Below are 21,472 nucleotides of genomic sequence, written 5' to 3' on the forward strand. Positions count from 1 at the left end.
ATTTAAATTTATATATTTGTAATTTAAAAACAAATGCATTTAAACCCCACAGTTTTTCTCAAAACGCAAAGAAATGTATCAATTTAAGAATGCTTAGAGTGTATCTGCTTTTAAGCAAAAACATTTTATTCTAGCTTAATGCATTCTTTTTTATAAACACTTGAATGTGGTTGCATAAATAAAGAAATAAATAATCAATATTTTGAACAAAACGCTGAAAAAAACTGAACTAGATTCAGAATGATAATCAAAACATAGATGGAGTTGATCAACACCCCAAATAGTCATCATTACCTCTTCATGGGTCGACATTTTATTCTATAACGTTACAGTTTTGATGATTTTTTTTTTGTCTGATGATTGTGTTAGATTATATGTGGAAGCATCTGTTGTTTCGGTTTCTTCTTTGCTTGTGTTTTGGAAATTCTGTATAGAAGACAGTGTAATAGCGCCCCCTACCGTATAACAATGAAAACATGGATTCTCTAAGCTTAGTACAGTATAGCTTAAATATATTTAGACTTGTTTTTAAGTATAAGTCAAGTATACTTAATGTCATTTCAAGTATATCTCTGAGAAGTACATAAAGCACATTTCTGAGAAGTTCTTAAAAAGTAGACTGAAAGTATACTTTTCTATTTTTAGTTTGAAAGAAGTATACTAATAGCACACTTGAATAAACTTATTTTCATAAGAGGGAATCAATGCTCAACTTACCTTTAGACTGAACCCTGCGGCGTACGTTTGACTCGGACACAATTCCCTGTCAGCCCACGACCCAAACGACATCCCATTAGGTACCGTCAGCAACGATACGAAATGTCTCTCGATGCTCCTCTCAGAACGTCTTCCTGCGCTCTGAACGCTCACATGCAGCCCGATAAAGGCTAGCAGTGAAAGCATGATGGAAATAAAGTGATGCATTGCTACAGCACTGGCCTGATCTAAAAAAAAAATATATACTGATGAAAATAATTTTGCTTGGTTTCTACACCAAAAACTGAACTGGGGCTTCTGAGTTGCCTGTGGCTGGGCAGCAGAACCTGCCTGTTGATTAAGCCAATCAGAATGAAACATTTATGCAGTTCATCAATATTCCAACCAATCAGCAGCCAGGAACACTGAGCACACGTCAATGTCCTGTAAATAAACACACAAACCATTAGTGTCCTTGGAAAGTGTTTTACTTGGTTAAATTCCCATAAAATGTTGAGCTGCTGCTTTGATTTGGTAATGCTGGAGAGTACAGAGTGAAATACTAACACAGAGAATATTAGCTTGACATTAAAAAAAGAACAGCTGCCTCAAAACAACTTAGATTTGAGTTTCATGCAAGGAAAAGATCAGCTAAAATGATCATTCGGTCATTATTTGCTCACCTTCATCTCGGTCCAAACTTGTATGATTTTGTGGCGGAAGAGACAAATTTAACTAGAAATATTTTCTAGTATTTACTATTTTCTAAGTGGCTACTGAAGTTATAGCAATTTGCATGAAGAACTAAAGAATGGGTGTTTATCCATATTAGCACACATATCAAGACGATAATGCAAAACTAAATGATTGTGCAAGTTAAAAAACACACTTTAGACAAACACTGACTAATAAGGTCAAATGCTGCTCATTGCTCCTGTAAGCATTACTTAATAGTTTATTTCATGAGGTTTTAAGGACAAATGGATGCTGTAAGGCAGATTCCTTTAAATTGATATTTCATCCAAATATGAAAATTAGCTGAAAAGGCCATCCAAGATTAGGATGAGTTTGTTTCTTCATCAGATTTGTAGAAATGTGTCATTCCACTCTGCCGTCAGAATGAGAGCAGATAAAAACATGACAGTGATCCACAAGTAATCCACACCACTCATCCATCAGTTCACATCTTGAGAAGACAAAAGCTGAAACAAATCCATCAAGACATTTTAAACTAAAATTTGAGTCCATAATCCATAATAACACTTCCTCCAGTGAAAAAGTCCATTTCCTGTTGTCTCTCACATCAAAATCCAGCCACATATTGGTTTAGAGCTGTAAACAGTGCTTGATCCGTGCACATTTCTCTCCTTTTTCACTGGAGGAAATGTTATTAAGGATTATCGACTATTCTGTCTTATTGATGGAATTGTTTCAGCTTTTGTCTTATTAAGATGTTTACTGATGGACTGGAGTGATGTGGATTACTGTGATGTTTTTTTTTAGCTTCTTATGGCATTGCTCTGACCTTTTAATGAAATTTTCATTAAATGCATTTTTCAATTTGATATGCAATGGGTTCACAGAAATCATACAATTATTTATTGTAACAAGTCTTCTCATGCTTCGATGCTTGAATTAAAATTTTTGGAAATGTGCCTGTTCTTTACCAGGCATTTTTTAATACAAAGAATAATACAACACTAATATCACTGCAAAACTCTTGGAACTTTCAGATGAGTTCTGAACAAGAACGCTCCTAAGGAAAACACTTAGTGTGGCTTAATTCATTAAAACAGTGTTTTTAAAACACCAAACTTAATAAACACATTATTAATGAAGCGTACCATGTACAGACAAGCAGGTAAGTCCAGAATAAGAACGCAACGCGTTTAATTATAACGGTTTTCTATAGGAGGAAAACGCTTTTTATTCTGGACTTATCTGCTTGTCTGTATATGGTATGCTTCATTAATAATGTGTTTATTAAGTTTGGTGTTCTAAAAACACTGTTTTAATGCATTAAGGTTTTTCATGTTAAGTGTTTTAGAATTTCCCGCAAATTAATATTTTTGGTCGCAGTCTGGAGTCCTGCAATCAGTTCCAAAAAGATTTGGTGATGATAATAAAGCATAATAATGAGTGATTTCCAAGCAATCTATTAAAAACAAAAAGATATTTTTTGACCAAGAGCGCCAAATTAGGTTAAAAGATTTTCAGCGCAGCACAAAAGCACACAGGCCTACTCACTTGATGTTGCTTGCGGCCGTGTCGTCGATATTTCCTAAAGATTTTTCAACTCTCAGCTGAAAAGCAGTCAAGAATCCAGAAGGACACCATTTGATATCTGTCCACCGACCCCAGATGAAGAAAAAAAAAAACTCAGAGTTTTATTGATCAAACCACTTATTATTTTTAAAGGGGTCATCGGATGCTAAATTCACTTTTTCATGTTGTTTGAACATTAATGTGTGTTGTCAGTGTATGTACAAATCTACCCTATAATGATAAAAATCCATGCAGTGGTTTTTAATTAATCTGTAAAAATAATATCCCCTTTTTTTAAATCGAGCCGTTCTCAGATGCCTGTCGGTGTGGCGTCACACCCACAGAGGCCACTCCCACGATAGTTGATTGACATGAGCTCTTACCTTAGACCAGCTGTCACAGGCCAGTAACTTTCCATGTTTTGATGCCGGAGCAGGGATGTAAGTTAGACAAAAATATCTCCGATTGAGCGATTGAGGTGTTGTGTTGCTGGATGATATAATGAACATAGTGGTCGTCATTTACTCCCGACATCTGAGCCGCTGAAGATGCAGTGGATTACATTTGTTTGTGAAGGGAATGCGCCTCCTGATCTACATATATCCGTCTATGTTCGCACAAATCATTCATGATTCAGCTTCACTTACAGCAGAAGTGAGTATAAGCGTTTTTTTATAAATTATATTTGCAATCGCCTTTCCTAATAACGTGGTAGTAAGGAAGTTTAGCGGCTAAACGCGACTAATGCGGCTAATGTAAACAAGACCGTCTTTCCACAGAGAGAAGAGAGGGGCGGAGCGAGCAGAGCTCATTTGCATTTAAAGGAACAACCCCTCAGAATGAGATGATTTTTGCAGAGCTGATTTTGACAAGGTAAAAAGGGTGTTGTTTTACAAAACCATTGAGAATTTTTAATCAAAGTATATTAGAGACTTTTCATTAAGACCCTAAAGAATCATATCAACTTGTGGAAAATGGGCATCCGATGAGCCCTTTAAGAAAACTCATCTGTCTCACTTGTGATGAAACTGGCTCTTAATGTAACAATTCTTAAAGGGGTCCTGTTATGCTCTTTTATTGATTTTGTCTTGATTTTGTTTTGGGGTTGTACTAGAACATGCTTTTATGCTTGGTGACAATTATTATAATGCATTTCTCCCAGTTTAATGAAGGCCCGCCTTCCGAAAATGAAACGGGTTGTGATTGGTTAGCTGTTCAACTGTGTTGTGATTGGCGAACAGCTTAGACGATGTTTCAGTACTGCCACACCCCTTGCTAAAGAAGCAAGTTCCGTGTACAACTGATAGCACAAGCTAGATTAAAGTGATTGTTACATTTTAAATATGGATATTTTTCTTACACAAACACATTGATTTGCTACAGGAGGCCTTTATTCACCCCCTCGGATCTGTGTGAGGCACTTTTTATTATGGATGGATGCATATTATTGGACTCGCTTTGGACTGATGAGGAGAAACACCTGTCTGTGCCGTTCTAAAGCTTGGGAGTGGCAGGATAAATTTTAATATAACTCCGATTGCATTCGTCTGAAAGAAGGAAGTCATATACACCTAGGATGCATGGAGGGTGGGTAAATAATATGCTACAGTAGTGTTGGGTCCTATCGTCCTATCGTAGGTGCTAATGTATTTAATTATTTACATACTTAGTTTCATTGCCCGAAACCAGCTCCAGCATAAGGCTAAAAGCAGCCTAACATTATCAAAGAACATCATCGCTGATTAGCCTAGCCTATTCTAGTGCAAGTTTATGCGTTTTAAAAAAACGTGCGTGTTATAAGTGAAGCTAACGTTATCTACACTGTATGAAATCCTGTTGAGTGCGGTATCATCCCCACGACCAATGGGAGCTTCCACCTTAAAAACAAAATGAAAAAAATACCACACTAAGACTAATTAGAAAGAGAACAGGAGTAATTTTAACTCCAACCTCCAGGATTCCTGGAGGTACTACAACATTACACATTTGACCTGTTCATTTCAGGTCTTGTAGTCTGTACTAAAGAGCTGATGAGTTGAATCAAGTGTGTTTAACGATGTTCATTGTTGGTGCGCCCTCAGGAGCAAAGCCGTCAAAAACGTTTCCTTAGAAATACCTGGAATTTAATTACTAACAGCAGCTCCAGAGTTCACTTTCTATTTTATCCCCCAGAATGCGATTTCATCAATTTATGAGAACGACACCAGTTTGGCCTTTTTGCTTCTTTTTCAGCATAGCTGTATAAGATACACTTTCATTATGTGGAAAGACTAGCATGAACATTCAGCAAAACATTTTGTGTTTCACAGAAGAAAAGTAAATAAATCAGGCATTCGGAATAATAATAATATATTCTCTGCAGTTCTCTATGTAGGCCTGTTTCCACCACAAAATAAAAAATAAAGGCAATTGTAATTTTTTTTTCTTTTACAATTTGGATTTTTTTTTCTCAGAATTGTGAACTTCTGAAAAATTCAGAATTACAAAATGTAAAATCAAAATTGTAATTCTGACTTTTTAAGATTTTAATTTTACATTTCACAGTTCTGTTTTTTTCTGTGAAAGCCCATTTCTGTCACTGAATAAAAGACTTTTTATCTTGAAATTACGACTTTTCTTCTCAGAATTGTGAGATATAAACTTGCAGTTGCGAGTTATAAAGTCTGACTTCTGACTTTTTTCTTGCAATTCTGAGAAATAAAGTCGCAATTATGTGATGTAAACACGCAACTGTGAGAAAAATCTGACTTGTAACATATAAAGTCACAGACGTGAGTTATAAAGTCAGAATTCCGACCGAAATTAAATTTTATTGCGACTTTTTATCTCGGAATTGTGAGTGTAGCAGGGATATGTTGTTACACCAGATTATTCAATTTATTTATTTATGGTATTTTATTTTATTTTAATTATTTGTTATGGGGTATTTTATTTTGAAAGAAGATTGTGCGCTCTTATCAAAGGTTATAATCACAGTATGCACGTCGGCTGACGTCATGCGTAATTGAGAGAAGGAAATCGCAGTGCAATCTAGGCTCGTCCTCTTTCCGGCGATGCCATTAGAGGAGAGAGGTATGATTTCATGAGCTGTCTTCATTTCATGTATATTAAGTTTTCTAAGTGTTCATGTTTAAAGGTTAAATGTGAGAAAGTATTCAATCTGACGTTATGTCAAACTGTTATTTCGAGTTATTAATGTGTTAGATGAAGTTTGATTGCTGTTATCGGGTGAATAGCGAGCTGTGTGTGCAGCACGTGCGAAAGATGTGATAGCGGCTAATAATGCGTTTAATGACACAAAGATTTATATGTTTATGTAGTGATATATTCTATTTTATGAAGATAACGGATATTATATTGAGGAAGTGAGATGCTGTGTATTCAGAAATGAACTACCTGGTTCACTTAACATATACATTGTGGTTAACAGGCATTGCAGAGCAGAGCCCATAACCGTGCCTGTATGTTTCTGTGTTTTGCTATTCAGGCACTACGATTAAATCACCCGTGACAAAACCAGCTGTGTGTGGAAAATCCTTTATTCAAATAAAAATCAACACAACGCAGAGGAACAACCGATGTATAGTAAACTCTTGCAATTCTGAGAAATAAAGTCAGAATTGCCTGATATAAACTCGCAATTACAAGAAAAAGAGTCAGAATTGTCAGAAACTTCTGAAGAACGTCAGAAAAACTCAATTGTGAGATATAAAGTCAGAATTACAAGAACAAAAAAGTCTGAATTAAGACATTAAAAGGTCACAATTACCTTTTTAATTTTTTTTAATCCTGCTCTAACTAGTTTTACTACCTTAAATTACCTTCCTGTGTCAGACTTAATGGAACTGTCTTCCTCATATGAGTCTGAGTCTTTAAAAAGACTGACACAGTGAAGACGAATCCCGTTGACACCAGTGTTTCTTCTCATGCTTTGATATTTGCAAAGAAGTATTCAGCTCTTAATGATTTCAGTCAGGTCAACAAAGCACATTAATCAACAGATAAACAATGTCATTTCAAGTTAAAAAAATATTTGAATATATGTTAGAATATAATTATGCACTTAGAAAAAAAAGCAGGTTGGCAGCTTTACATTGAATGTAGAGTATGCAGATTGTGGATTTGATATGCTTGAACTGATAAGACACACTTTTCATTGTCGTGTAAGGAGTGAGATGATGTACAGTTGGCATCTGCTTTGTGTTGAGGTCCTGATCACATCTCAGGCTTTATTTTGCAATAATAACTAGCTGTTGTATGACATGGTTCATGTGAGATCATAACAGTATGCTGATCAGTCATTATGATCCATCTTGCTGTTCTTGTTGTCGTCCTCTAACACCTGAAAGAAAAGCCAAACTCAGATGAGCCAGCACTAACATCACTGACATCTTACAAACAGCTCTGAGATCCGAGTGTTTGATTGCGATCGGATCACCTTAACTGCAGCAGTACATGCGCACGTCATTGAGAGCGGTGTCGTCTCCTCGTCCTTGCGGCCCTTCTATCTGCGTTTGGATACCACAAATCCCTGTTCCTAGACATGTTTGACTCCAGTCGCCCCAATCACCCCAGCCTGTGCCGTCACCCAGAACGGAAGACCCTCCAAATGAAACTGGAAGAAATTTGGGTGTTTTCACTCCAAAACTGAGGTACATAATGCACAGATGGGGCATACAATCAATCGGCTCCAAAAAAATCTGGTGATTATAATGATAAAGCATCCCAGCTAACAGAAAACGTTCTCCTAACTTTGGCTAACGTTCTCTAAAGGTTCTCTCAAAGTTACCGGAAAACATTCTTGCAGTAACGTTAGTAGAACATTTTCTCAAGGTTATATAAGTTATATAGTTAGCATAACTTTTTTTTTTTTGCATTGTTGGTGGAATGTTTTAAAAATGTTTTTAAAATATGTCTTGACAAAATGACACATAATTTGCATAGCAACATAATTTGTGTATCCAATGACACCAAAGGCCTTTTCCCCCTGGCATGAGAGAGAGTAAAAAACATTCTGATTAAAATTAAAATCTTTAAAATGTGCTTAAAAGTCAAAAGACACTTAACTTATTCTCAAACTGTTTTTCTGACATTTGCAATAACAGTGAATCAGAAAATACACTAGAATGCAAAGTGTATCCCAGCTAACAATGTTTGGTTCCCAGAACGTTATTTTTTATGGTTTGTTTTTGGTTAGCCAGGAAGGTTTTCTTAACGTTCCCAGAACGTTTTTGGTTCGCAGAAAGTTTTTGTTTTTTAGAGCGTTATTGTAACATTCCCAGAATGTTAGTTTTTAGTTTGTAGAATGTTATTCAGACGTTTCCAGAAAGTTACTTTTTGGTTCGTTATTATAACGTTTCTCTAACGTTAATATAACGTTTCTCTAATGTTAATATAACGTTCCCAGAACGTTGGTTCTTAGTTTGTAGAACGTTATTCTAACATTCCCAGAACATTCGTTTTTGGTTCCCAGAAAGTTAGTTGTTGGTTTTTAGAACGTTATTATAGAAAACTCATTAGCTGCGTGTTCACTCAAAAAGCAAAGTACATACAACAGCAGAGCCATCATGTTGGAGTAAAGAGGTTAGGGGAATGTTATAATAACGTTCTAAAAACCAACAACTAACTTTCTGGGACAACTAACTTTCAACAACTAACTAAACTTACTGAGTTTTCTCATTAGCTGTATTCGTATCTTGTTTTGAACATGGCTGGTAATTTGTTTGGTTCATTTGCCCCACCTGTGTTTCCTTCATTACCTGCCTCATTTGCTCCTTATTTATTGTCCTTGTGTTAGTTTTAGTTGTTTATTTTGTGCTAATAAAAGCCCATTCTCTGCACCATTGAGTCCTCGCCCATCCCTACACCCCGCACTCTGACAAATATTATAATTTAAAACGTGTTTTGACTGATCTAATTTCTATTCTGGGAATGATATTTTATGGTTACAAAAAAAAACTAAAAATAATCATTAGGGAACGTTCTCTGTAAGTTATTTTTAGGTTATTTAATAACAACCCCCATGCAATGTTCTGGGAACATTATTTTATGGTTAAAAAAGTATGGAACCTAAAAAGAATGTTCCTCTAACGTTAGTATTTGGTTCCCAAAAAGCCAAACAGGAACCAAAAACGTTAGGGGAACGTTCTTAGAACATTAATACAATGGGGAATAGAACGTTCTCATAACATTTTAAATTACGTTCTTTAAAACATTATCATAATGAGAGACTGAAACATTCTAAAAACAGTTTTGAATAACGTTCTTAGAAGAAAACAAGAATGTCAATACAATGTCTAAAAAACTGGACGTTTTGAGCATTCTAAGAACCTTCAGCAGTAACATTTTTATAACTTACTGGGAATGTTAGGGAAACATTCTTAGCACATTAATATAATGGGCAGTGGAATGTTATAATGTTTTAAATTACGTTTTTAGACCGTTAATATAACGAGAGACTGAAACATTCCAAAAACGTTTTGCATAACGTTCTTAGAACCAAACAAAAATGTTAATACAACTTCTAAAAAAAACTGGATGTTTTGAGAGTTCTGAGAACATTCAAAAATAACATTTTCATAACTTAATGGGAATGTTACGGGGACGTTTTTATAACATATAATTGTTAGCTGGGATAATGAGAAATTTACAAGCAATTTGAGCACCAAATTAGGTTAGAGGATTTTCAGCACAGCACAAAAGCGCATACTCACTTGATGTTGTTTGCGGCCGTATCATCGCCATTTCCTTGGTGTTTCGACTCTCAGCTGAAACGCACTCAAGTATCCAGAAGGACACCATTTGATATCTTTCCACCAACCCCAGCTGAAGAAAAAACACAGTTTGATTGATCAAACCAATCACTGTATTTAAGAAAATTCATGACTCTGACTTCATAACTGCAAACCTCCTAAATTATTACTGTTTAGACTGAGCCCATTACCTGCCTACATCTGAATGAACTGAGGCATGGTTGTGATAAGAGTATATGCTATTAAGTATATCAACGCAGTGAAGGCGAATCCCATTGAGTGCAGTATCGTCTCCACGACCAATAGGATCTTCCACCTTAAAAAAAAACAACAACAACAACACTGAGACAAATTTAAAAGAGAAAAGGAGTAATCTTAAATCCAACCTCTAGTGTTCCTGGAGGTACACCAACATCACACATTTTGGATGTGTCCCTTATCTGACCTGTCCATTTCAGGTTTGAAGTCTCTACTGAAGAGCTGATGAGTTGAATCAAGTGTGTTCAGAAATGTTTACTGTTGGTGTATCTTCAGGAACAGGACTGGAAGTGCCTGGACTAACTTAAGCAAAGCAGTCAAAAAACTTGAGCAGGTGCAGTTTGAATTACTAACAGCAGCTCCAGTTTATTTTTTCCAAAGATTTGAACCTTCAACTCTCAGTCACCAGCTTAGACCTTTAAGCATTAAACCACCCCCATACTACTGTAATTAAGTCAATTCTTAGCTTACCCTTAGACTGAACCCTGCGGCATACGTTCCAAATGGACACATTTCCCTGTGACCCCACGACCCCCATCTCCCTCCATTCGTCACCATCAGCTCCGATATGTAATGTCTGTTGACGCTCCGCTCAGAACGAATTCCTGCGGACTCAACGCTCACCTGCAGCCCAATAATGACTAGCAGTGAAAACATCATGGAAATGAACTGACGCATTGTTGCAGCTCTGACCTGGTGGATTAAAATACTGATGAAATACTTTCTACACCAAAAACTGATCCAGGGTCAGTAAAACTGCTCAAAGGATCAACGGTTTCTTCAAATCCAGAATGGAAAACCTGAGCCGACTAAATATTCCTGATTCTTTCAGAATGCATTTATATGGTTTATCAATATTGTGACATCCTTGCTCTAGCCAATCAGCAGCCAGGAACACTGAGCACACGTCAACAACCCGTACGTGACTGAACACACAAAATACAAACACACTGATCCAGCAAAAATATCTACTTAACCGTTTATGTCCCTGAAAACAGTTTGACTTGGTAAAATACCTATAAAAGTTAAGTTGCTTGAAATATTAAGCATGCACTGCAACACAGAATAAAAAAACAACCTTAAATGGCAGGTGTCTGCATAAATTGATTGCAAGGAGCTTCACTAAAAATCATCATTCTATCATTTAATCTCCTTCATGTGGGTGAGATGCACAAGATGATTTTAAATGTCATAAAAGTATTTTCATACAACTTCTGAAGTCATATGATATATTGCATAAAGTAAAATAAATACACAGAATATCAGCCACAGTTAGCTAAGAATCAGTGTTCTCATATATAACTGTTCCAGTCAGAGATCAAACTGCATGTCTACATGAACTCGGATGATGTGCATGTAAACACACTTTAGACAAACACTGTCTAATCAGCTCAAATGCTGCTCATTGCCGGTAAAAGCATGTGCTCTTTGAAACAGGTTTACTTAATAGTTTATTTACATTTTTTTTATCTTTCATGAGGTTTTAAAGAAAAATAGATTCTGTAAAGCAGAAATCAGCTTTTTAAGCTAATATGATCCGTGAAGTGTCTGTGTTTGTAAGATAATAATAGTCTGTGATTTCTGATTCACAAGTGTTTATTGATTCTGGCCCAGTGTGTGATATAGACCAATTATCGATTTGTAAACATTCGGGATGCGTGTGAATCATGTTTGCAGAAAACCCCAGAGAAATAGCCTTTAAGGCTATAGAATTACACAATAGTTAGATTTAAAAAGATTGTAGATTATATTGATTAGATGTCATTTTCAAAATGTTCTCTGCAAGAGCGCTGTTATTCAACAAAATTGACATTAGTGTAATAGCCTTACAGATCTGGAACAGGGATGATGTTTTTGTGGGTGGTTTTCAAGTGGCATGGAATAAAAGAATAAAAATAGGTTTATTTTATATTTTAAAATTCTGACTTTATTCTCACAATTCCAAGATTATATCTAATTCTAATAAGGAAACAACTCATCATTCTCTCAGAATAGGAGTTTATATCCCACACTTCTGGCTTTTCCCCCTCACTTTAGGTATTATTATTGTAAATATTTTGTTGTATGAATAACTGAACATAAACAACATCAAAAGAAAGAACAGTGTATCTGCTTGTAAATAAAAACATTTTATTTTAGCTTCATGCATTATTTTTTTATAAATATTTGAATGTGGGTAAGTTGCATAAATAAAATAAAAAATAAATAAACAATATTTTGAACAAAACACTGAAAAAAGACTGAACTAGATTCAGAATGATAATCAAAACATAGATGGAGTTGATCAACACCCCAAATAGTCATCATTACCTCTTCATGGGTCGACATTTTATTCTATAACATTACAGTTTTGATTATTTTTTTTTGTCTGATGATTGTGTTAGATTATATGTGGAAGCATCTGTTGTTTCGGTTTCTTCTTTGCTTGTGTTTTGGAAATTCTGAATAGAAGACAGTGTAATAGCGCCCCCTACCGTATAACAATGAAAACATGGATTCTCTAAGCTTAGTACAGTGTAGCTTTAATATATTTAGACTTTCTCTAAGTAGAAGTCAAGTATACTTAAATGTCATTTTAAGTATATCTCTGAGAAGTACATAAAGCACATTTTTCAGAAGTACTTGAAAAGTAGACTGAAAGTATACTTTCTTATTTTTAGTTTAAAAGAAGTATACTAATAGCACACTTGAATAAACTTCTTTTTCGTAAGGGTAGAGCTGTTTTAGACTGTAAACGGTACTTGATCTGTGCAAATTTCTTTCCTTTTTCACTGGAGGAAGTGTTATTATGGATTATCAACTCATAGTTTAGTTAAAAGCGTCTTATTGATGGAATTGTTTCAGCTTTTGTCTTCTCAAGAAAGATGTTATCTGATGGACTGGAGTGATGTGGATTACTGATGTTTTTATCTTATTATGGCATTGCACAGACATTTATGAAATTTTCATTTAATGCATTTTTTATTTTGATATTCAGTGGGTTTACAGAAATCATTAAATTATTTATTGTAAAGACTCTTCTCATGCTTTGATGCTTGAATTCAAGTTTTTGGAAATGTGCCTGTTCTTTAGATGATGTACAGTCGGCCTCTGCTTTGTGTTGAGGTCCTGATCAGATCTCAGGCTTTATTTTCTGATAATAAGTAGCTGTTGTATGACAGGGTTCATGTGAGCTCATAACAGTATGCTGATCAGTCATTATGATCATTATGAAAAACTGCCTCTGACTTTATAACCGTGAACCTGCTAAATTATTACTGTTTAGACTGAGCCCTTACCCGCCTGCGTCTGACTGAACTGAGGCGTGAGTGTGTTCCATGCGTAATATGCTAACACAGTGAAGGCGAATCCCGTTGAGTGCAGTATCATCCCCTTCACCAACATGATCTTCCACCTTAAAAACAAAACAAAAAACCCTCAGTCACCAAATCTACACTTTCCACCATTAAACCACCTCCACACTACTGTAATTAAGTCAAGTCTTAGCTTACCCTTAGACTAAACCCTGCGGCGAATGTTCCAGTTGGACACATTTCAGTGTGACCCCACGTCCCCCATCCTCCTCCATTTGACACAGTCTGCTCCAATACGTAACATCTGTTGGTGCTCTGCTCAGAACGAATTTCTGTGGACTCAACGCTCACCTGCAGCCCAGTAAAGACTAGCAGTGAAAATATGACCAAAATAAACTGATGCATTGCCGCAGCACTGATCTTGATCACTGATGGATTAAAATACTGATTTCTACACCAAAAACTGATCCAGGGTCAGTAAAACTGCTCAAAGGAACAACGATTTCTTCAAATCCAGAATGGAAAACCTGAGCCGACTGAATATTCCTGATTCTTTCAGAATGCATTTATATAGTTCATCAATATTGTGACATCCTTGCTCTAGCCAATCAGCAGCCAGGAACACTGAGCACACGTCAACAACCCGTACGTGACTGAACACACAAAAATACAAACACACTGATCCAGCAAAAGTATCTATTTAACCGTTTATGTCCCTGAAAACAGTTTGACTTGGTAAAATACCTATAAAAGTTAAGTTGAATGAAATATTAAGCATGCACTGCAACACAGAATAAAAAAACAACCTTAAATGGCAGGAGTTTGAATAAACAAACTGTTTGTCATGAGGCAAGTGTTAAAGGAAATGATTCACTAAAAATGATCGTTCTATCATTTAATCTCCTTCATGTGGGTCCCGTATGAGTTTTTTTTTCTGAGATGCACAAGATGAATTTAAATGTCATAAAAGTATTTTCATACAATTTCTAAAGTCATATGATATATTGCATAAAGTAAAATAAAGACACACAGAACATCAGCCACAGTTAGCTGAGAATCAGTGTTCTCATATATAACTGTTCCAGTCAGAGATCAAACTAAATGACTACATGAACTCGGATGATGTGCATGTAAACACACTTTAGACAAACACTGACTAATCGGCTCAAATGCTGCTCATTGCCGGTAAAAGCATGTGCTCTTTGAAACAGCTTTACTTAGTAGTTTATTTACCTTTTTTATCTTTCATGAGGTTTTATAGAAAAATAGATTCTGTAAAGCAGAAATCAGCTTTTTAAGCTAATATGATCCGTGAAGTGTCTGTGTTTGTAAGATAATAATAGTCTGTGATTTCTGATTCACAAGTGTTTATTGATTCTGGCCCAGACCAATTATCGATTTGTAAACATTCAGAATGCGAATCATGTTTGCAGAAAACCCCAGAGAAATACCCTTTACGGCTATAGAATTACATAATAGTTTTATTTAATTCTATTGATTAGATGTAATTTTTCAAAATGTTCTCTACATATTACAAAAGCTTGTAACCCGGCGTTATTCATCAAAATTGACATTAGTGTAATAGCCTTACAGATCCGAAACAGGGATGACATTTTTTTGTGGCCGGTTTTCAAGTGGCATGGAATAAAAGAATTAAAAAAAGTTAATTTGATTTTATATTTTAAAATTCTGACTTTATTCTCACAATTCCAAGATTATATCTAATTCTAATAAGGCAAAACAACTCGTCATTCTCTCTGAACAGGAGTTTATATCCCACACTTCTGGCTTTTTTCCCTCACTATGTTTGAGTTAAGTCGAGTTATAAAGTCAGAATTAGGAGATGTAAACTTGCATGTTTAAACTGACATACTAAATAAACTTGCATTTGTGAGAAAAAAAGTCAGAATTGTGATATAAAATAAATAAATGTTATGAAAAAGTTTAATAGTACTAGGTTTAAATAATATTTCATAATATTTCCCCTATGAAGAGCATATGTGGATATTATGTAGACCTATAGTTTAAATCAAATTTATGATTTAAAAATAGAGAAATCATAGCGGTTTTCATCCATGGTATGTCAGTTTAGATATCTGCGTTTAGCTTCAAATGGCGTCTTTGACAACACAATTGTATGAAAATTATTTGCATTTCAATGTTGACATCACAAGGCAGAAAATTTTTTTGTTTTGTTTCTCTTATTCCATATGATTTACCTCCATTTGTTACCACTGTTTTTTTTTTTTTGCGACCACTATGTGCATACAGCTGCAAGTGACGTCACTGTGACATCTACTTCAAATTGGTACAGTCTGTCCCATCATGCTCTGCTCTTGCCTTCCTCACATTCATGTTGTCCACTAATGTTTTCAGGCTGTCCAGTGATGAAGAGCTGATGAAAACACATACAAGATTAACCACACTGAACCAGCTTGAATTCAAGAAATGAGATCACATGACCCTCCTGACCTCTCTAATGACTCCACATTCCCCAGGTCAGTTTCTTTGGTTTCCTGCTACATTAAAAAAAAAACAAAAAAAAAAAAACACGATTTGTGGGTTATACAAATATTTAACCAATCTAAAGTTCTTGTGACTACCCTTACAAAAAAGAAGTTTATTCAAGTGTGCTATTAGTATACTTCTTTTAAACAAAAATAAGAAAGTATATCTCAGTCTACTTTTCAAGTACTTCCCAGAAATGTGCTTTATGTACTTCTCAGAGATACACTTAAAATGAATTTAAGTATACTTGACTTCTACTTAGAAAAAGTGTAAATATATTTAAGCTATACTGTACTAAGCTTAGAGAATCCATGTTTTCATTGTTATACGGTAGGGGGCGCTATTACACGTCTTCTGTACACAAGCAAAGAAGAAACCAAAACAACAGATGCTTCCACATGTAATCTAACACAATCATCAGACAAAACAAATTCAACAAAACTGTGTGATGTTGTGGAATAAAATATGGTGTTGATCAACTCCATCTATGTTTTGATTATCATTCTGAATCTAGTCTTTTTTCAGCATTATTTCAAAATATTTTTTATTTATTTATTTATTTATTTAATTTATAAAACTTACCCACATTCAAGTGTTTATAAAAAAAGAATGCATGAAGCTAGAATAAAATGTTTTTATTTACAAGCAGATACACTGTTCTTTCTTTTGATGTTTTGTATGTTTAGATATTCATACAACAAAATATATACAATAATAATACCTAAATAGGGACATAGTAGTATACTTAAAGTATACTTGTAGTATGAAACTACTAAACTAGTTTACTGAGACTATACTTCAAAGTGGACTAAAAATGCTACAAGTATTTAATTAGTAAACTATCAGTATACAGAATTGTGACATTTTACAATTTGGTCTTTTTCTCCCTCAGGTTTTGTGAGAAAAAAACCCTGAATTGTGAGATATAAAGTCAGAATTGCAAGGAAAAAAGTCTTAATTATGACATGAAAAGTCACAGTTAAATTTATTGGAAATGTGCCTGTTCTTCACAAAGCATTTCTTCATTTTTTGATTAGTCAGTCATGAGAAATAAAAACATAAATGAATGATATGCAAAGAATACTATAACACACACATAATTTTGTTAATTTACATTTACATTTATTCATTTAGCAGACACTTTTGTCCAAAGTGACTTACAAGTGGGGATTAATGGGGTTAATGATTTCAATCAGGTCAACAAAGAAGTACATTAATCAACAGACAAACACTAATGTCATTTCAAGCTAAATTAATATTTTATTAGATGTTAAGATATAAGTATGCCCTCAGAAAAATGACAGCTTTACACTTTATAATGCATGAATTGATAAGACACACTTTGCATTGCTGTGTAAGGAGTGAGATGATGTACAGTCGGCCTCTGCTTTGTGTTGAGGTCCTGATCACGTCTCAGGCTTTATTTTCTGATAATAAGTAGCTGTTGTATGACATGGTTCATGTGAGCTCATAACAGTATGCTGATCAGTCATTATGATCCATCTGATCTTCTTGTTGTCGTCCTCTAACACCTGAAAGAAAAGCCAAACTCAGATGAGCCAGCACTAACATCACTGACATCTTACAAACAGCTCTGAGATCCGAGTGTTTGATTGTGATCGCATCACCTTATTTGCAGCAGTACATGCGCACGTCATTGAGAGCGGTGTCGTCTCCGCTTCCCTGCGACCCTTCTACTCGCGTCTTGATACCACAAATCCCTTTTCCTACACATGATTGACTCCATCTGCCCCAATCACCCCAGCCTGTGCCGTCACCCGTCAGGACAGACCTGTCACTGCATGTGAACCTGGAAGAAATTTGGGTGTTTTCACTCCAAAACTGAGGTGCATAAGCACAGATCAATGAGGAATACAATCAATCAGTTCCAAAAAGATTTTGGTGATGATAATAAAGCTTAATAATAATGAGTGCATTACAATCAATTTGTAAAAGACCGGCCATTTTTGACCAAGAGCACCGATTTTTAGCATAGCACAAAAGCGCATGCTCACTTGATGTTGTTTGCGGCCGTGTCATCGCCATTTCCTTGAGATGTTTCGACTCTCAGCTGAAAATCAGTCAAGTATCCAGAAGGACACCATTTGATACTTGTCCACTGACCCCAGCTGAAGAAAAAACAGTTTTATTGATCAAACCACTCATTATTTTTAAGAAAATTAATTTGTCCAAAAAAACTGCCTCTGACTTCATAACAGCAAACCTGCTAAATTATTATTGTTTAGACTGAGCCCATTACCTGCCTACAACTGACTGAACTGAGGCGTAGTTGTGATACGAGCGTAATAAGCCAATGCAGTGAAGGCGAATCCCGTTGAGTGCAGTGTCATCCCCATCACCAACATGACCTTCCACCTTAAAAACAAAACAAAATCAACAACATCAAAGGAGAAGTCCACTTCCAGAACAGCAATTTACAGGTAATGTACTCACCCCCTTGTCATTATGTTTTTTGAGGAAAACATTTCAGGATTTTTCTCCAAATAATGGACTGATATGGTGCCCCGAGTTTGAACTTACAAAATGCTGTTAAAATGCGGCATCAAACGATCCCAGCTGAGGAAGAAGGGTCTTATCTAGCGAAACGATCGGTTATTTTAAAAAAAAATAATACAATATATATAATGTCAAACGCTTATCTTGTCTTGCATTTCCCGGCCTCTGTTTTTGTTCCAGTTCATGACATTTGGGGTATGTCGAAAAACGCCCATCTCATTTTCTCCCTCAACATCAAAATCGTCCTATATAGCTATTTTACCTTTTTTTGTTAAGGGTGTTTGATCTCCTTTGCATGTTCACTTGTGTGTCGGTACTTCTGCAGCGATGTAGGATGATTTTGAAATTATTTTTTTGAAGTTGAGGGAGAAAATACGATTGGAGTTTTTCAGCATACCCTAACTGTCTTGAGCCAGAATACACAGAGTTCAAGGAGAGTAAGACAAGACGAGATTTGAGATTAAAAAGTATTTAAATTAAATTATTTTTATGAAAATAAACAATCGTTTCACTAGATAACACCCTTCTTTCTCGGCTGGGATCGTTTACAATCACATTTGTGATCATCTGCAGCTGCATTTAAACTACATTTTGTAAGTTCAAACTCGGGGCACCATATCAGTTCATTATATGGAGAAAAATCCTGAAATGTTTTCCTCAAAAAACACAATTTCTTTACGACTGAAGAAAGAAAGACATGAACATCTTGGATGACAAAGGGGTGAGTGCATTATCTGTAAATTGTTGTTCTGAGAGGAGAATTGGCATAATCTTAACTGCAACCTCTAGTGTTCCTGGAGGTACACCAACATCATACATTTTGGATGTCTTTCTTATCTGACCTGTCCATTTCAGGTTTGGAGTCTCTATTGAAGAGCTGATGAGTTGAATCAAGTGTGTTCAGAAACGTTTACTATTGGTGCACCTTCAGGAACAGGGCTGGGAATCCCTGCACTAACCCAAACCATAGTAACATTCAACTTCATGTTTCTTTAGTATTAAGCAAAGCAGTCAAAAACTTGAGCAGGTGTAGTTTCCTTAGAAACACCTGGAATTTAATCACTAACAGCAGCTCCAGAGTTCACTTTCATTAAGGGTTTGAACCTTCAACCCTTAAACCACCCCCATACTACTATAAGGCAATTCTTAGCTTACCTTTAGACTAAACCCTGCGGCGTATGTTCCAAATGGACACATTTCTCTGTTACCCCACGTCCCCCATCCTCCTCCATTCGGCACCGACAGCTCCGTTGTGTAAAGTCTGTTGGTGCTCCGCTCAAGACGTCTACCTGCGGACTCAACGCTCACCTGCAGCCCAGTAATGACTAGCAGTGAAAACATCATGGAAATGAAGTGATGCATTGCTGCCACACTGACCTGATGGATTAAAATACTGATGAAATAATATCTACTTGATTTCTACACCAAAAACTGATTCAGGATCAGTAAAACTGCTCAAAGGAACAACGGTTTCTTCAAATCCAGAACAGAAAGCCTGAGCCGACTGCAGTCTGTCCACAGAAATCCTGAATCCTGATTCTTTCAGAATGCATTTATATGGTTTATCAATGTTGTGATTTCCCGGTTCTAGCCAATCAGCAGCCAGGAACACTGAGCGCACGTCAACAACCCGTACGTGACTGAACACACAAAACAAAAATACAAACACTGATCCAGCAAAACATTTGTATGCTTAACCATAAATGTCCCTGAAAACTGTTTTTCTTGGTAAAATGCCTCGAAATGTGTCATCGCTTAATTGATTTTATATTTTTGAAGAGTGAAATATTACACGTGCACCGCAACACAGAATTAAACAACAACCTTAAATGGCAGGCGTTTGCATAAAGAATGATTGCAAGGAAGCAAGTGTTAAAGGAAATGATTTGCTAAAAATTATTATTCCATTATCATTTAATCTCCCTCATATGGGTCCAAACCTATTTTTTTCTTTTGAGGCGCACAAGATGAATTAAAATGTCATGAAAGTATTTTCATACAACTTATTATATGAGTCATAGAAGTTAGTTAAGAATCAGTGTTCATATGTGATGCAATCTGGGAAAATCCGTCAGATGTCATGCTGGGACGTTTTCAGGAAATTAAAAAAAAAAAATAGGTTGAATGATTATTCTTTGTCAAAATTAGGTTTTGTCAAAATAATTATTATTCTATAACATCTTTTCCATCATCTCTGAAAATATATCAGCGAAATTCACTTGTTTAGTACAGAAAAATAGCCATTTATTGCAGCAAGTAGAAATGACTGTCTTTCTCTAGTTAAGAACACGCTTCAGAGGTGCTTTCTTTGAACACCACAAAACAGTTAACCTATCAAAATAAACTACATAACATATTTAATAGAGGTGTATCAATGCACATTCTCCACGAGTCCTGTGTAAACTACAGCATGCAAAGGTCTTTATTTATTTTTTTTAATATCATGAGATGGCAGAGAACAACACAGTCTGAAGTACTGCAGCTGCTCACTTAACTGATCTTACTCGTCTCAGTCTTCTCAATCTTGGTGATGTCATTGCCCTAAACCATGTTATAATGGACTATTTCACATCCAGAGATGAAGGATCGGATGATGAAGTTACTAAAGAGGAGTCTGATGTCTGTTTTATGCACAGTTTGCAAACAGTTGCGTTGCGCTCGCTTTTCTAAATGTAAACTACAAGGTGCATTATTCGTGCTATCTAAACATACAAGGGGCGATCAAAAGCTCTGAGACTATGCCCATGATAAAAAATGGAAAACAGACGTTAGTCTGTTTGTGTAATGATGCAGTATAGCGCTCCTGACTTGACAGACAGCTCTCGTTAAACCTGTGAATTGAACGTGAAAGCCGTCTAAATTTGAACAATCGCTATCAGGCAACTTAAGACAGCCATAACTTTGGTTACATTCAAGCTGTGGACAAAATAAAAAAAAATTTTGGAAAGGACAGCTTTCATATGGTATCAAAACCTAAAAAAGGTCAAATTCCACCATGTGTTGGGTTTTCCTAGATCGCATCACAAATGTCTGCATGAACTCGGATGATGTGCATGTAAATACGCTTTAGACAAACGCTGACTAATCAGGTCAAATGCTGCTCATTGCCGGTAAGGCATGTGCTCTTTTCAACAGCAATAACTTTATTTAATAGTTTGTTTACACTATTATCTTTCATGAGGT

General features: G+C 35.7%; 3 protein-coding genes and 1 pseudogene across 5 annotated transcripts in view; all 4 read right to left on the reverse strand.

The window, feature by feature from the left end:
• Positions 1 to 21,472, reverse strand: part of LOC127152318 (vitelline membrane outer layer protein 1-like) — a 33,127-nt gene that overhangs the window by 3,176 nt on the left and 8,479 nt on the right. Inside the window, exon 1 of one of the 2 annotated variants that reach the window (XM_051092916.1) lies at positions 718 to 1,042. The exons of the other annotated variant lie outside the window; for it this stretch is intronic. Coding sequence (XP_050948873.1) covers positions 718 to 924 — 207 coding nt within the window. The 5' untranslated portion in view covers positions 925 to 1,042. Of the gene's footprint in view, positions 1 to 717; positions 1,043 to 21,472 lie in introns of those variants that run through there. 2 annotated transcript variants of the gene reach the window in all.
• LOC127152356 (vitelline membrane outer layer protein 1 homolog) lies at positions 6,483 to 10,786 on the reverse strand (annotated as a pseudogene).
• LOC127152335 (vitelline membrane outer layer protein 1 homolog) lies at positions 12,914 to 13,823 on the reverse strand. The gene is made up of 3 exons (XM_051092938.1): positions 13,463 to 13,823; positions 13,250 to 13,365; positions 12,914 to 13,118 (listed from the first exon to the last, which is right to left on the reverse strand). The coding sequence occupies exons 1-3, from the start codon at positions 13,667 to 13,669 to the stop codon at positions 13,091 to 13,093; spliced, it is 351 nt and encodes a 116-aa protein (XP_050948895.1). The 5' UTR covers positions 13,670 to 13,823; the 3' UTR covers positions 12,914 to 13,090.
• LOC127152330 (vitelline membrane outer layer protein 1-like) lies at positions 16,731 to 19,830 on the reverse strand. 2 transcript variants are annotated; one of them, XM_051092934.1, is made up of 5 exons: positions 19,445 to 19,829; positions 18,033 to 18,148; positions 17,788 to 17,901; positions 17,401 to 17,582; positions 16,873 to 17,304 (listed from the first exon to the last, which is right to left on the reverse strand). In XM_051092934.1, the coding sequence occupies exons 1-4, from the start codon at positions 19,649 to 19,651 to the stop codon at positions 17,402 to 17,404; spliced, it is 618 nt and encodes a 205-aa protein (XP_050948891.1). In that variant the 5' UTR covers positions 19,652 to 19,829; the 3' UTR covers positions 16,873 to 17,304; position 17,401. The 2 variants fall into 2 exon arrangements, with proteins under 2 accessions (XP_050948892.1, XP_050948891.1); XM_051092935.1 differs by lacking the exon at positions 17,788 to 17,901 and having other exon boundaries at positions 16,731 to 17,304; positions 19,445 to 19,830.

This window comes from Labeo rohita, chromosome 21 (assembly GCF_022985175.1).
Source record: "Labeo rohita strain BAU-BD-2019 chromosome 21, IGBB_LRoh.1.0, whole genome shotgun sequence".
NCBI classification, from domain to species: Eukaryota; Metazoa; Chordata; class Actinopteri; order Cypriniformes; family Cyprinidae; genus Labeo; species Labeo rohita.